At 44.0% G+C, this 14,544-nt stretch overlaps 1 protein-coding gene across 4 annotated transcripts in view; it reads left to right on the top strand.

Annotated features, from left to right (window-relative positions):
• Tex26 (testis expressed 26) overlaps positions 1–2,309 on the top strand; it is a 31,516-nt gene extending 29,207 nt beyond the window's left edge. For 3 of the 4 annotated variants that reach the window (XR_005491661.2, XM_006248811.5, XM_017598431.3), the window contains exon 7: positions 1,646–1,844. Coding sequence is in view for 3 of the 4 variants with exons in the window: in XM_006248811.5 (XP_006248873.1) it covers positions 1,646–1,740 (95 nt within the window). In the remaining variant the exon portion in view is untranslated. Of the gene's footprint in view, positions 1–1,645 lie in introns of all 4 variants that reach the window. The other variant, NM_001134603.1, reaches the window with a different exon arrangement.
• The last annotated feature ends 12,235 nt before the right edge of the window (positions 2,310–14,544 follow it).

Below are 14,544 nucleotides of genomic sequence, written 5' to 3'. Positions count from 1 at the left end.
GACGCTGAACAAAAAATATTGAAGATTAGCCTCTGTGTGGTTCCGTTCATTTGAAGGTTCAAAGCAGGCAAATTTCATCGGTGGTGAAAGAAACCACACCAGAGGCTGCCTCTCGACAGCAGCCTTGACCGGGAAGCCTCGAGAAGGACCTTCAGGGTGGTGGGAATAAACTTTGTCTCCAAATGGGTGTGGCTCGCCTGTGTACGAAAGTCAACTGACAAACATTGCTTGTAAGGTCAGTGTGCTTTGTGTGGGAGGTACATGTGAGTTTTAAAGGCAGAGACTGGGATGAGGGAAGGTATGGGGCAGAATAGGAATCACTCAAATAGATGTAACAGTAGAGAAAACCTAACACCCCCTCTGCACTGTTGAAAGAGACTGACTGTGGTATCTCGCAAAGGAACATGAGCACAAAGTGAAAGTAGCCTGGGAAGGTCATTTGTTTTTGTAGAAAGTGTAGGCCAGGACCTAAACTGAACTAGCAAGGCCAAGATGGCCTCTGTCTCTGGTCCCTAATACAAGGAGACCTGGATGTTCCTCATGGCCATGGTTCAGCCTCACAGCCTACTCCTGATCGGAAAGGGGCATGATGGAAGGGAAGGGAGGACTGAGCTACTCCCGGCCATCAAACTCTGGGAATTCAGCAGGAGGACTTGTCCATGAATGAAGTTTTACCAGTCTGTTAAGAATTTTGAATTCCAGGCTGGAGAGATGGCTCAGTGGTTAAGAGCACTGACTGCTCTTCCTAGAGGTCCTGAGTTCAAATCCCAGCAACCACATGGTAGCTCACAACCATCTGCAATGGGATCTGATGCCCTTCTCTGGCATGCAGGTATACATATACATATTTATGTATGGTACATACATAATATATAAATGATATAAATATATACATATTATATACATTAAATAAATTTTAATTTCTTTGCATAAACGTTAAGGTGGGAGAAACCTATGGTATATTTCTCCTTGGTAGGCTAGTAGTATTTGATAGAAATAATTTTTCTTAACACTCACGCACGCACGCACGCGGCCTTGATCTACCAGCCTCTGCTGGCATTGTGACATTGAGCAAGAGGATCAATGCCGGATGACAGTTCTGGGAATTCAGAGTTTCACAGTCCCAGTCTGTATGAATGTTATCAAGGTTGAACAGCTATGACTGTTCAGAATCACACGGGACTCTGCTTCACAGATGAGGAACCAGAGGCCGAGCTGAAGAGCTTCCCAATGGTACACAGTTATGGCTCGATACAGCGAAGCCAACCCATGTTGGGTGGGAAGAAAACAGCCGTGACTTCTACAGAGTGTTCAGGACAGGCCCCAGTTTTCCTCATCTCTGTAGATTACTATTTAATTAACGTCACATTAATATGTGACCACACACACACACACACACACACACACACAATGCTTAGTGCTTCTCACAATGCAAGGTATGGTGACCTGCATCTAGAGAAGAGAGACAAGCGAGGGGCATTCCTGGACGTGGTGTCACACTTGGAAGGCAGAGGCAGGTGGATGTCCATGAGTTCAAGGCCAGCTTGCTCTACAGAGGGGGTTTGGACAGACAGACATGTGCTTCCTCCTAGGATTCTGCTGTTTCCTAATGAAATAGGGAACCTCTCCTCTTCTTCATTCGCAGACCGACAGATTCTAGAGCGCTTCATCCATTCTCACCGTGACACCGAGGCACTGCCAAAGGAGAATGGAAAACAAAGTCACAGGAAGAGACCGTGAGACCGGTGGACAGAGGAAGCTTCAGTCGTTTTCTAATAATCAAGAAATAATAATAATCAAGAAAAATAGGTGAAATTTCTCCAAATATATTGTGCTAGTATGGACCTGCATGTTCTGATTTGCTAAAGTGGAAGGATTTAAAGTTCTAATCTCGCCCACCCCCCATACACACACACATACCTGTGTCTCGAAGGTTTAGATACCACATCTTTCTTTTTTCTTTTATTTATTTTTACAGCTTTTGCTTTCAACCTTGAGTTCCTCTTCAGAGAAATTTCAGCTTCCCAATAGCAAAAAAGTTCTTAAGGACATTTCCGTGGTTGATTTTTGTTTTGAATGCTAGAAAAAACAATCTTCACGCTTTGGAGAATTCATCAAAGCTTCCCTGTATGTGGCTATTCCAGTATACGATTAATTTATATTTTTATAAGCATATATGAGAAAAAGATTCATTTATGTACTTCTGAAATCCTTATTGTTGCCTTAACAGTATTCTTGAACTGTCGAGTCTTGAAAAAGATATTTTAAAACATCAAACAATAAATACGGTCTTATTAATCTCCCCATGCATCTTTGGAATTTATTTTCATACATTTTTTTAAATTATTTTTTATTTTATGTGTATAGTTGTTTTGCCCACAGGTATATAGCGCTCCCCACGCAGGCAGTACCCCAGAAGACCAGAAGAGGGCGTCTGAAACTAGAGCTACAGACTTAGCTACCACGTGGGTGCTGGGAACAGAACCAGGGTCCTCTTAAAAAAGCACCCAGTGTTTCTCACTGCAGAGCCTTCTCTCCAGCACACTCTGCTTTATTTCTGACAGCCCAGATTATGTAAAGACTCTCCCCTGCCTTTCTCATTACACCGTCCTTTTTAAAGCTTGGTAATTGCTTTCAGGTTGAATTACATTTGGATCACAATTAAAACACCACACCTCCTTGTTTTCTTTGCTTCTACTGCACACGCCTCCCTGCCTCCATTTCAAGTCTGTTTCCTCCCTCTATTAAAGATTCCTGTGTGGGGGTCTTCTGTCTAAACATATATTTGACTATATACATGCTTGATAGCCTGGAGGGTCAGAAGAGGGCAACAGATCTTCAGAAACTGGAGTTATACATGGTTGTGAGTCACCGTGTGGGCACTGGGAACTGAAGTCAGGTCCTCTCTGTGAGAGCAGCCAGTGCTCTAACCATTGGGCCACTCCTCCAGCTCTCGGTCTGTTTTTGTCTCTTGCTTTCCAGGCCTTTGCCTGGGTCTTACCTTGTATAACAGGTCAGACTGTGTGTTCTGATGCTGGTCACCCCATTGTGACAGAGAACCCCCTGGTTTGGGGTTTCTATACCATGATTGCCATTTGCCACCCTTCCTCTTCCATTTTCCCAGTCTTCTCTACCTTTTAAGCATGTGAGCTTCGTTTTCGCTATTCATCACACACCGTTATTACTAAATCTAAGTATTCTCTCCACCCACATGTGTGTGTGTGAATGGCACAGTCCCTCTATCCTCAGTGCCTTTGTTTGGTCACTCAGTCCTCCCTTTGTCTGGTGAGAAAAAAAAATTAAACATTTTTGTTTTCTCACTTCGTGTTTTGCTCCTAATTCCATCTCCTGAGCACGCAGCGTGAGCTCTCTCTCCAGTTTAGATGTTTAGATAATTTAGAGTTTGTTTTATTAGAGACCCCCCCCATTTAAAATTAGTCATAAGCGTGCTATCGATGGTCAATTGCTTATTAATGCGGTCCTTTATACAGAGCTAGCTCTCCTTCCTATTCCTTATTTCTCTGCATCGAAAGCTCCATGTTCTGATTTACACTCAGCTGGTGAGAAAGCTTCCCCATTGAAGGCAGTGTAGCAAATCCTTACTCGTTCAAGCGTATCCTAGAACTCACCACATACAGCAGGCTGACCTCAAACTCACAGACATCCACCTGCCTCTGCTTCTGGAGCGTGAGAGTAATTTGGGGCTTTTCTATTGTCCCCAGTGACATGGCGACCTGGTGTGTTTATTTAAGGCTTTGGGTGCTAAGCTGGGCAGCTTCTGAGCTGTTCTAACCAACCATGCTGGCCTGGCCCACTTCCCAGCCACACATCCCGTCGTCACTTACCCTGCCTCTTCTTTCATGTATCCTCATGGTGACTCTGGTGATCTGTTCAAGGTGAACGTGTCATGGCAAGTCTTTCACAGCAAGTCTCTCATTTTCTGGTCCTCACCAGAGACCCACTCACTGGGATTAGAAGTCCCACCTTATTCTCGCCTGCCCATTCATTAGGTAATTGGCACTTTAATAACCAACCAGAGATGATGGGAAACGATGTTTACACAACACCGAGACAGGAATGTTTGACAGTGCCAGTGTCTGGACGGCCACCACACCTCTGGGCACAGTAATCAGCGTCTAACTACACCGTGCACAAAACCATCCCCCAACCCTGGAGTGCTGGGATTACAGGCATGTGTCAGCCACGCCCAGTTTATATTTTAATTCGAATGTTTCCTTTTCCCCCTCTCTCTGTTTCCTTTTGCTAATCAGTGGTTTGGTTTTTTTTTTAAACTACTTCAACTTCACTCTCAATTTCTTGTTTGCCTTGCTTGTCTATTGATTGGTTGCCCCAGTTTTTCCAGGATGCTTCTAGAATTAATCAGACGTTGTACCAAATAGCATCGCCCCAAAAGTATTTGCAGGTCTTCTACATGTGTGTTCCCAATTCCTCCCTCCTTGCCCTTTTGCTAATGTAATTCTTATTTTATTTTTACATATAAATACACATATCTGAATTTCAAGCAAAATTAGTTATTTACAACACTTATATTTGTCATCTGTCTAGCCCTTTTTCTTTCAGAGTTTGTTTGGTGCCATGTTCCTCTCTCTGAAGAATTTCTTTCTACCACTTTTAATAGCTTTTCTCCCTGGTACCCCCTTCCTGTGCGGTATGAACTTCGTCAGGAGATGGGGTGAATTTGAGACTAGTTGTTGGGGTCACCATCAGAGCACCAAAGGCCTCCAAGGTTTCTCTTTCGCTTTGTGTTTGCCTTAAAATGCCATTTCTCCTCCGGTCACGAGAGGTAGCTCTTCCAGCCACAGAATCCTTTCCCAGCAGGCTTTGGTTCTTTCAGCCACCAATTGCTGGTGTCAGTTCCAAAAAATGTCTCTTTCTCTTGTTGCCTTTCAATAGTTTGAATATGCTATGAAATGTTTTTTCTTTCTCTTTGGCTAGCTGTGGTATGTATCCTGCTTGTTGTTCTGTGAGCCTCCTAACAGGATTGACGTCTGTTATTAACTTGGAAAGTTCTCATTGTGTCTTTAAATATGTCTTCCACTCCGGTCCAGTTATATGTCATTGGATACTGTCACACATTTCTTTTTTTTTTTTTTTTTTTTTTTTTGTTCTTTTTTTTCGGAGCTGGGGACCGAACCCAGGGCCTTGCGCTTCCTAGGTAAGCGCTCTACCACTGAGCTAAATCCCCAGCCCCTCTGTCACACATTTCTAGAGTGGCTTTTCTCCCCTGGTTGTTTTTGCCCCTTATACTTCAGTCAGGCTGAGTTTTACGGAAGCGTCTATTAAAAGTGGCGTACATTGACTGTCTACCACGCTTACTGGTTCTTTTCTTTTCTTTTCTTTTCTTTTTTTTCTTTGGTTCTTTTTTTTCCGGAGCTGGGGACCGAACCCAGGGCCTTGCGCTTCCTAAGTAAGCGCTCTACCACTGAGCTAAATCCCCAGCCCCACTGGTTCTTTTCTTGTCTGAGTCAAGTCTCCTGTTCAGCCTTCAAAAGGGTTACCCATTTCTGCTGCTATGCTTTCGTGGGGAACATTTCTGTGTCTGTCTTCCCGTGGATCCCCAGCTCTACTGAAATGTCTTTGGTGTTGCATCGCGTCCGTGTTTTCATTGGCGACTTTAGCATTTTAATCAGTTAATTAAAAATTTAACATCTGGGGCTTAAGGGACGCCTCAGGATTTGATAGCACTGTCGGCTCTCAAGTTCCAGTTCCAGCGATCCAACTCTCTCTTCTGGCCTTCTTAGGCGCTACCCGCATGTGGTGCACAGTACACGTGCAAGCAGAACAGGCAGGTAAGGGAAAGGAAAAAAAATCCTAAAGCGTTAAAAGTCAAATTTGAATGCCTGTGCCATGTCTGTCTGCTTCCGTGGGTTGCTTTGGGTCTCCATGCTGCTTCCAGGCACATCCACAGCTTGCTTTGTTCACACAGGCAAATTGCTGCGCGAGAACAGCGCCCTCACACCACACGGTTTTCTTCCCCTCCACCTCCCATCCCCACATAATGAAATCTATGCAGACCAAATCCGTCATCTAAACGTGCAGAACAAGTGCCTGGAACCCGATTGCCGAGTCCTGAGTAGAGATCGGGTCTGTGCAGATCTCAGTGGAGCCTTCCTAGTGCGGAACCAGAGGAAGCTGCTCACGCCCCCTCCCCTTACCTCTGGAAGGGGCTTCTGGATTGTTCTGCCTTGCGAAACCTCTGTGGAAAGCCAAACTTTTTGATATCCCTTTTATGGAAACCACAGACACAGGACAAAGGTTTTGCCTCGCCAAAACTGCCGTTTCCCTACCGCAGCCTCCCTTCTGGTTTGCAGGCCACCACTGCCTCTTTTCTTTCGCAGATGCCTTCCTTCCCAACCCGAGGGCTGATGGTATTTACTGCCCCCACCCGAGGGTGGGCGGTGGGGGTTGGGTGTGAGGTGGAGGTTCTATTTGTCAATCATCGCTGGGACACTTGATCTTAAGAATCCAGGAAGTCTTTTCTCTATTCCTGGAAGAATCCTTGCCTTCCTTTTGGCTCAGCAAACAAGAAAACTTCCAAGTCCTGAATAAGAGGGAACGCCAGGAAGGCTTCATTCTTTCCATCACACATTAGGCTGAGGCAAAGCACAGTTAAGAGTCAGGGTCCCCAAACTGTGGTGTCCAGAAGTCTGGAGGGATCAAGGAGCAAGGCTAGCTTTTCTGGTGTCTATAGAGTTGAAGCAGCCAAAGGGGTGCCAAGCAATCACCACCCCCAGCCACTCTCGGCTGTCTTGGACTCTGCTGATCACTAATTAGATGAAACACTTCTCCAGTGACCGCCATTTCTTATTTCTCATCCCTCGCCGCAAGGTGATGTGGGAAGCCAGGCTGGTTTGCCAAATGCCTGCTGATGGAATTCTTTGAGTAAAAGGAATTTAGTCTCTCTCTCTCTCTCTCTCTCTCTCTCTCTCTCTCTCTCTCTCTCTCTCTCTCTCTCTCTTTCTCCAGGAAAGGGTGGTAGGTAGCATTTTGATGCCCAGTTGGACAGAGTAGGAGGAGTTGGCCTCAGAAGTGGAGTGAGTAGATGGTTGTTGTATTTATCTTGAACCATTGAGATTGCTATAACCAGCCTCCCTTTACAGGAGCCTAGAGAGCCCAAAGGATAAGTATTGGGTGAGGGCTTGGCTGCTGACACACACTGTGACCTCTTGTATGGCTTAAGGGTTCCCTTGTGCCCTTGGGCTTATTTTCTAAAGACTTTCAAGCCATTAGTAATTACTTCTCAAAGGCCCCAGCTCCTAACACCAGCACCTGGGGTAAAGATCTCAACAGAGGAAGGGGAGCACACACTTTCAGGTGGGAGCACTCCCTTGGTGCGCTCACCTAGCAGTAGATATTTTTTAGGTAGCGACTGGCTTCCAGAGGTGGTTTCTTTTTCTTCTTCTTCTTCTTCTTCTTCTTCTTCTTCTTCTTCTTCTTCTTCTTCTTCTTCTTCTTCTTCTTCTTCTTCTTCTTCTTCTTCTTTTCTTCTTCAAAAAAAAAATCAAATTCTGTAAGTGAGGACCGTGGGAGAGTTTTAGCTCTTTTTTATGCAGAATACATTTCCAGGGGCTGCAGCCATAAAGCAAAAATAAAGACAGCCAAGTGCCAAGTGTTACTCCTCGAACAACTGAATTATATCTCTCATATAGTGAAACAAATATGGAGCATTCTCACAGCAAAAGTATTGTCAATTATTTCCCCTTAGTGCTGGAAGTAAAATATCACTCTGTCTCAGAAAAATAAACAAATAAACCATGCAAAATGAATTAATATTTTAATTATTTGTGGAGTTTTGTTTGTTTGTTTGTTTGAGATTACATCATTTCACATTTCCTTTCTTCCTCTAGCCTTTCCTAAATGCTCTTCCTGGATCTTTTTCAATTTGATTGAAAGCCATGCTTACATTTAGATATATTTTGGTCCTATTCTCCCCCTCCCTCCTCTTCTCCCCTCCACCCACCCAACTTTAAGCTCTTTCTCAAAATACAACCCCCCCCAAAAAAAACAATACAACAACAAACTCTAGAAAGCAAAATACAGTAACACACAAAAAAGGAAAAGGCCAACAAAAACACACAAAAGCCACACCAAATTGTAACCAAATAATGAGTTATTCGTAACCAGAACAAATGACAATTTTGCTGTTGACCTTGATCCTAAGTTTATAGTCACTCGTTCTTTCTTTCTATTTAAAATTTTAACAGAATACAGTAAGGTAAAACAAAAACTATCCCATCAAAATTGGATGAGACAAACCAACAGAAGGAAAAGAACCCAAGGGAAGGCACAAGAGTCAGAGACCCACTCACCCCCACACTCAGGAATCCCATAAAACAGGAAACAGGAAGCCATGATATAATCACAGAGGACCTGGTGCAGACCCGTGGAGACCCTGTGCATGCTACTTCACATGCAAACTTTGCTTACATTGACTTAGCCTGGGTTTTTTTGTTTTTTTTGTTTTTTGTGTCCCTCATTCTCTCTGACTCATACATTCATTCTTTACACTTCTTCTTTCTTGAGGTTTCCTGAGTTCCGAGGGGAGGGATTTGATGGAGACATGAAGACATCCCATGTAGGAGTGAGCGTTCCAAGGTCTTTCACTCTCTGTGTAACGTCTGGCTGTAGGCATCTCAGCAGCTGTTCCCATCTGCTGCAGGAGGAAGCTTCTTTGATGATGGTTGAATAAGACACTGATCTATAAATATAGCAGAATGTCGTGTCTTATCACTGGTTTTCCTTTCTTTTTTTCCATCTTCCTTTTCTCTTTTTCTTTCTCTTCCCTTTCTCCTGCCTTTTCTTCTCCTCTTCCTTTTTTTCTTCTTTTCCCTTCCCCTCCCCCCTTTCCTCCTCCTCCTTTGCCATTATCATTTGATTTTGCCCTAAGTCCTAGGATATCCAGTTTCAGGTCACCCAAGCAGTGTTGAGTAGGGACTCCATTTCATGGAGTTATGGTCACTCCCACAAGCTTTAAACCGCCATTGCCCTAGCAGATCTTAAAGATAGGGGGCTTGTGGCTGGCTTGGTGTTTGCATTTCTCTTCTAATAGCACACAGTGCCTTCTTGTAACAAAGACACTGTCACGTAGGGGTGAGGGCTCTATGTAGGCACCCGCTCAACATCTCCATGATCGGTGAATTGAGCTGGTGTTGTCTACAGCAACGAGGCCTTGCTTTCGGTTTGTCATAGGAGAACAACCTAAGGGCTTGACAGCAGCCTGGGTTGTTCGGGGGTTCCCATGGGTCCCCAATTGCATGTAACCTAAGGCCGGTACTGGAAGTTTCATATCATGACAAGTGATGGCCAGTGGGGACCCTATCTCCCCTGTTATTTGGCAATGTCATTTAGATCATAAATGTATGCACCGTAGGAGTTTTCTACTGTTAGGTTTCTATACTGCCTCTCAAACGTCCTTTAATTTTAGATGTCTCTCCCATATTCTCTCCCTCTACCCCTGCCCTCTCCCCATCCCTATTTGCTTGATCCTCTCATTCTAGATCCCACCTTCATCCATCCATACAATTGAAGCTGTCTTCAATTTCTGGCTCATATGAGGAGAGCGGTGGTGAACACAGCCAAGCAAGTGTCCTTATTGTAGGCTGAATCGACCTTTAGGTAGATGCCCAAGAGTGTTATAGCTGGGTCCTGAGGTAGATCTACTCCCAGCTTCTCATGTTGACTTCCATAGTGGTTGTACAAGTGTGCACTCCCACCAACCACGGACGAGTATTCCTCCTACTCCACATCCTCACCAGGAAGAATTGTCACTTCTTTTATTGATCTCAGTCTCCCTGACAGGCATAAGACGGAATCTCAAAGTAGTTTTGATTTGCATTTCCCCGATGGCTAAAGGTGTTGAATATTTCCCCGATGGCTAAAGGTGTTGAAGTGCTTCTCAGCCACTCGAGTTTCCTCTTTGGGGAATTCTGTTTAGATCTGTACCCCGTTTTTAAAATCAGGTTATTTGTTGTCTTGATGTCTTAGTTAGGGTTTCTATTGCTCTGAAGAGACACCGTGACCAAGGCAACTCTTATAAAGGAAACCCTGTCATTGGAGCTGGCTTAGAGTCTCAGAGGTTCAGTCCATTATCATCATGGCGGGCAGCATGGCAGCCTGAGGGCAGACATGGAGCTGGAGAAGGAGCTGAGAGTTCTTTCTACATCTTGATCTGCAGGCTGCAGAAGGGGACTGTGTCACACTGGGCACAGCTTGAGCATAGAAGACCTCAAAGCCCACCCCCACAGTGACACACTTCTTCCAACAAGGCCACACCTCTCTATAGTGCCACTCCGTGTGTGCCAAGCATTCAAAAGAGTAAATCTGTGTGGGCCATTCCTGGTCAAACCAGCACATTTGATATCTCGTTTCTTGAGTTCTTTATACATCTTGGAAATTAGCTCTAAGAGGGTTTTTCTTGGTTGCTCCTCTTGCTTCAGTCTTTGCTTTCTTGAGTGTCTCAGGGTGGTCTTTTCCACAGCTGTGAGTCCCTCCTGCTGCTACTTCCGGCTCCTGCTGCTATAGGCTGAGCTGAGACAAGCTTAGGAAGGATTCCAGGCAGTAGTTACTGTCCCCAAAGCCTGCACCATTAAAGATCTCCCCGCCAAAGTCACCAATCCCTTGTATGTACTCTTGGGGCCATAAAGAAAAGTCTGTAAGTGGTGTAGATGCCATTAACACAGACACAGCCCCACTGCGCTCCACATGTTCTCAGCCTCTGTGTCTTTCCCAAGTCTGCTTGGGTGAGTTAATTGAATGGTTACCATATTACTGTGAGCCATGAGAACCAGCTGCCCGGAGGCCTGAAATCTTCTCTGAAGGGATGGAATAAAGCTAGTTGAATCTAAAGTAGCCCCAGAGCCACTGAGACAACCAAATATTATATGCTGATGGATACCTTCTGTGTTGTGACAGTTGACAGTTGCCCCGGTGACAACTGGAAAGAACCAAGAACCATCAATAGACCTGGGGGGGGGGGGGCAGCGCCTGGATTCCTCAACTCTCCATAACTTCCAGAAAAGACAATTTTCCGGGGGTTAGTCTGTCGTCCTACATGATATCTGTACCCCCACTCCAGGGTTCTCAAGGGTTAAGAAGCTGATTTTGATAATATTGGACCAACTTGAAAATCAGCTTCAGATGGTGCTCAATCTCACGGTCGAGCTCGATCTTCTGAGATGGAAAAGAGGACCCATGCTGGGGTAAACAGCCCACAGCCGTTCTTTTCCTAGGATCCTTCTACCACAAGTGTCTCCCTTCTCCCCACAGACACATGCTTGCCCAAAATCAATCCCTCTGAGTGACTCAAAATGACAGCAGTCAGCGTGACGCTCGTCCCTGTTCTCTGTTCCTGCCAATGTGGAAGTGACACTATTCCCAGCTCTTTAGATGCCCAAGCAGGGGCTTCCCACGGAGATTTCTGGCCTGGCTAGGTGCTCGGTTCAGGTGAGGGGAGAGAACTCAGACAGGGACGGGGAACAGCCTTCGCCACTCCTGCTGATGGTGCTGCTGCTTTCTGCTGCTGCCGGTTAGGCTGGGCTAAGCCAGCAGAGGCTGACTAGCCAGCGAGGGGTGCAGGGGAGCTTCTGATGGCGATTTCGAGAATTCGGGAGAGCAGATCTCTTCCCCAGCTCTTATGACAGAAGCTCTCAGATGATGGAATAATTTCTGCACACTTTAATCCTTCTGAACAGGATTCTTAAGTACAGTTTTGGGACAGGTCAGGGTCTGACAGTGGAATACTTCCTGTTGGTTTGGCCTGAGAGCTTGAGAAGACCTCATCTACATATTTGGGGGCGTGGTCCTGCTGCTACGTGACTGATCTGTCTTGAGCCTATGTGACCTGTGGTCATATCCTCACCTGTGGAGGAAGGGCTTGAGGCGTTGCCCTAGGAGACTGATCTGTCTCAAACCTCTCTACAGGGGTCTGTGGGGGCTGTAGCTACACAAGAAGGGCCTGATCCTCTAGGAGACTGCGAATGCTCCTGCTGTCCCTTTTAGGGTCTCCAGGGATTTGACTTATCTCGACCAGGAAATAGGGCACCTTTCACAGCCCACAGCCCTACAAGCAGGAACTGAGGCAGGGGATGATAGAGGACAGTAAGCCTTTTATCTTTATATTTTCGACAAGCTTTGGAATTGAAACAGCCCTAAGGGTGTCCCTTGGCGATTTCTCCGGACTCATGAAACAAAAACTGTAGATGAACCTGATTCAGCACATCTCCCTCTTTGCTAATTTTTTTCTTAGTTGATAGGAAGAACCTGCTTTTCAATAACCCATTGTGAACTGATTTCTTTTTTTTTTTTAGTTTTTAAATTTTAATTATACATCTATATATAAACAGTACATATACATTGACATGTAATACGTAATGAAAATAAATAATTATATACAAATCAAGATTTAATCGAAGGTACATAAATGTACAAGCCCATAAAATACATAACATTCCTCTGGAAATGTATGGGACCCATATGACAAAGCTTCTGGAAGCTCACTCAGAGTCACAAAGTTGGCCTTGAAGAAACTTGAGGCCACTGAAGTTTTAGGCAGGAAGATAGAGCTTCCTAAAGTGACGTAGACACTTCAACACGTACAGAACTTCCAAAGATAGTCACTTCACGGGTGCTGCATGCATATGCACAAAATTTAAAGAGAAAAAAATGAAAACTGGCTTGGAAAGAATGCATATCTAGAAAGTTCAGAGGCTTTGTGATGGAGGGGCGAGTGCAGGGGACAGTGTCTCCTCACAAATACTAAAATACATCAAAAGTCATTGAGCCACTCTGCTACAGGTGCAAGGGGAGACAAGTGGGTTAATGGAACAAAAACAGTCTCCAGAAAAAAATATATAAAGTGTGTATATATATATGTATATGTGTACATATGTATGTATATGTGTGTATATATGTACACATGTGTATATATGTATATGAATATATGTGTATATATGTATGTGTATATATATGTATGTATATATGTGTATTGTATATATGTATATATGTATATGTGTATGCATGTATATACATATGTATGTGTGTATATATGTATATGTGTATATGCATGTATATACGTATATATATGTATATGTGTGTATATATGTATACATGTGTATATATGTGTATATATGTGTGTATGTGTATATATGTGTATATGTGTGTATATACATATATGTGTGTATATGTGTATATGTATGTATATGTGTGTATATGCACATATATACATGTGTATATGTGTATATATGTGTGTATGTGTATATATTATATATCTGAACATGTGTGTATATGCATATATGTGTATATATGTGTATATATGTATATATGTGCATATGCATGTATATACATGTATATATGTGTATATATGTATATGAAAACTTGATATATAATAAAGGCACCAATATAAAGCTCCATAGAAACTGACTTATTGAATAAACAACACCGAAGCTAACCTTTGCAGGGAAAAGATGTGCTTATACACTACTTGTCCATAAAACAAACTGCAGATAGATGAATCATAATATATAATAAATACATCTATCATTTAAATTGATAGAATAAGTTTCAATTCCCTACACACACACACACACACACACACACACACACACACACACCATAATGTTTTCATTAATCATTTTGGAATTTCATTCAATAAAACCAGATCACACTCACTTCCTATTCTTCCCAGGTCCACCCTCCCACCCTTGGGCCCCCTCCCCTTCGCCCAAAATATATGAACAGAAGAAAAGCTACATTTGTATTGACCGTATCCTCACTGGATGCTGGTCGAATCTACCAGTGGCCAGCCTCTTAAAGAAAAATGAGTCCTTCCCCACCTCACCCCAACACCCGCTAGAAACCATCAACTGAAGGGCTACACTTCTGCATCTTGTTCACAATTGGTAAGGACTCTCTTCCATGTCTAAACTGTTTCCTGGGGAGTGAGGGAGAAGGAAAGCAGGCACAGAAACCTACAGTGTGTCTCATTCTCGCGAGACTGCAGTCACAGCTAGAACTGCAAAAGATGCCTCCTTGCCCAGAGCACCAATCAACATGATTTCCTGCAGTAGCGCAGATCACAGGAGATTTAACCCAGAAAATGAACCACTTTTCATCTCGGATACCTTGACGTCGCTCAGAGTCAGGGTGATCTGCACTTAGGCACTCTGACCCCAGTGCCAGTGACCTAGCCAGCACCATGGGCGTGACCATCATGTTCGACGCCCATGGGCAGTGCCACAGTCCCACTCTCCTTGTTCTCCTCGGCAGTGATGCTGTCCTGTGTGCCAAAGCATCTGCATCGCGGCCTGCACACGTGCGTCTCTTCACTGTGCATGCTGGGGGGGGGGGGTGGTGTTACGTCATCTTTTTTTGCCAAATATCAAAAATTTTTAAAGGACAGAAAAATAAATCACCCAACTTCTAAAAGATTTTCTATCTTTTTTTTCTTTTCTTTTTTTTTTTTTTACCTTAAGTCTGTGCCTAAGGAAGTCTTTTCTAACTAAATGTGTTATAAAATCCATAAACTTA

The sequence above is a fragment of the Rattus norvegicus genome, chromosome 12 (assembly GCF_036323735.1).
Source record: "Rattus norvegicus strain BN/NHsdMcwi chromosome 12, GRCr8, whole genome shotgun sequence".
Lineage (NCBI taxonomy): Eukaryota > Metazoa > Chordata > Mammalia > Rodentia > Muridae > Rattus > Rattus norvegicus.
Note: the sequence above shows the minus strand (reverse complement) of the source record. Positions and strands in the feature narration are given on the sequence as shown.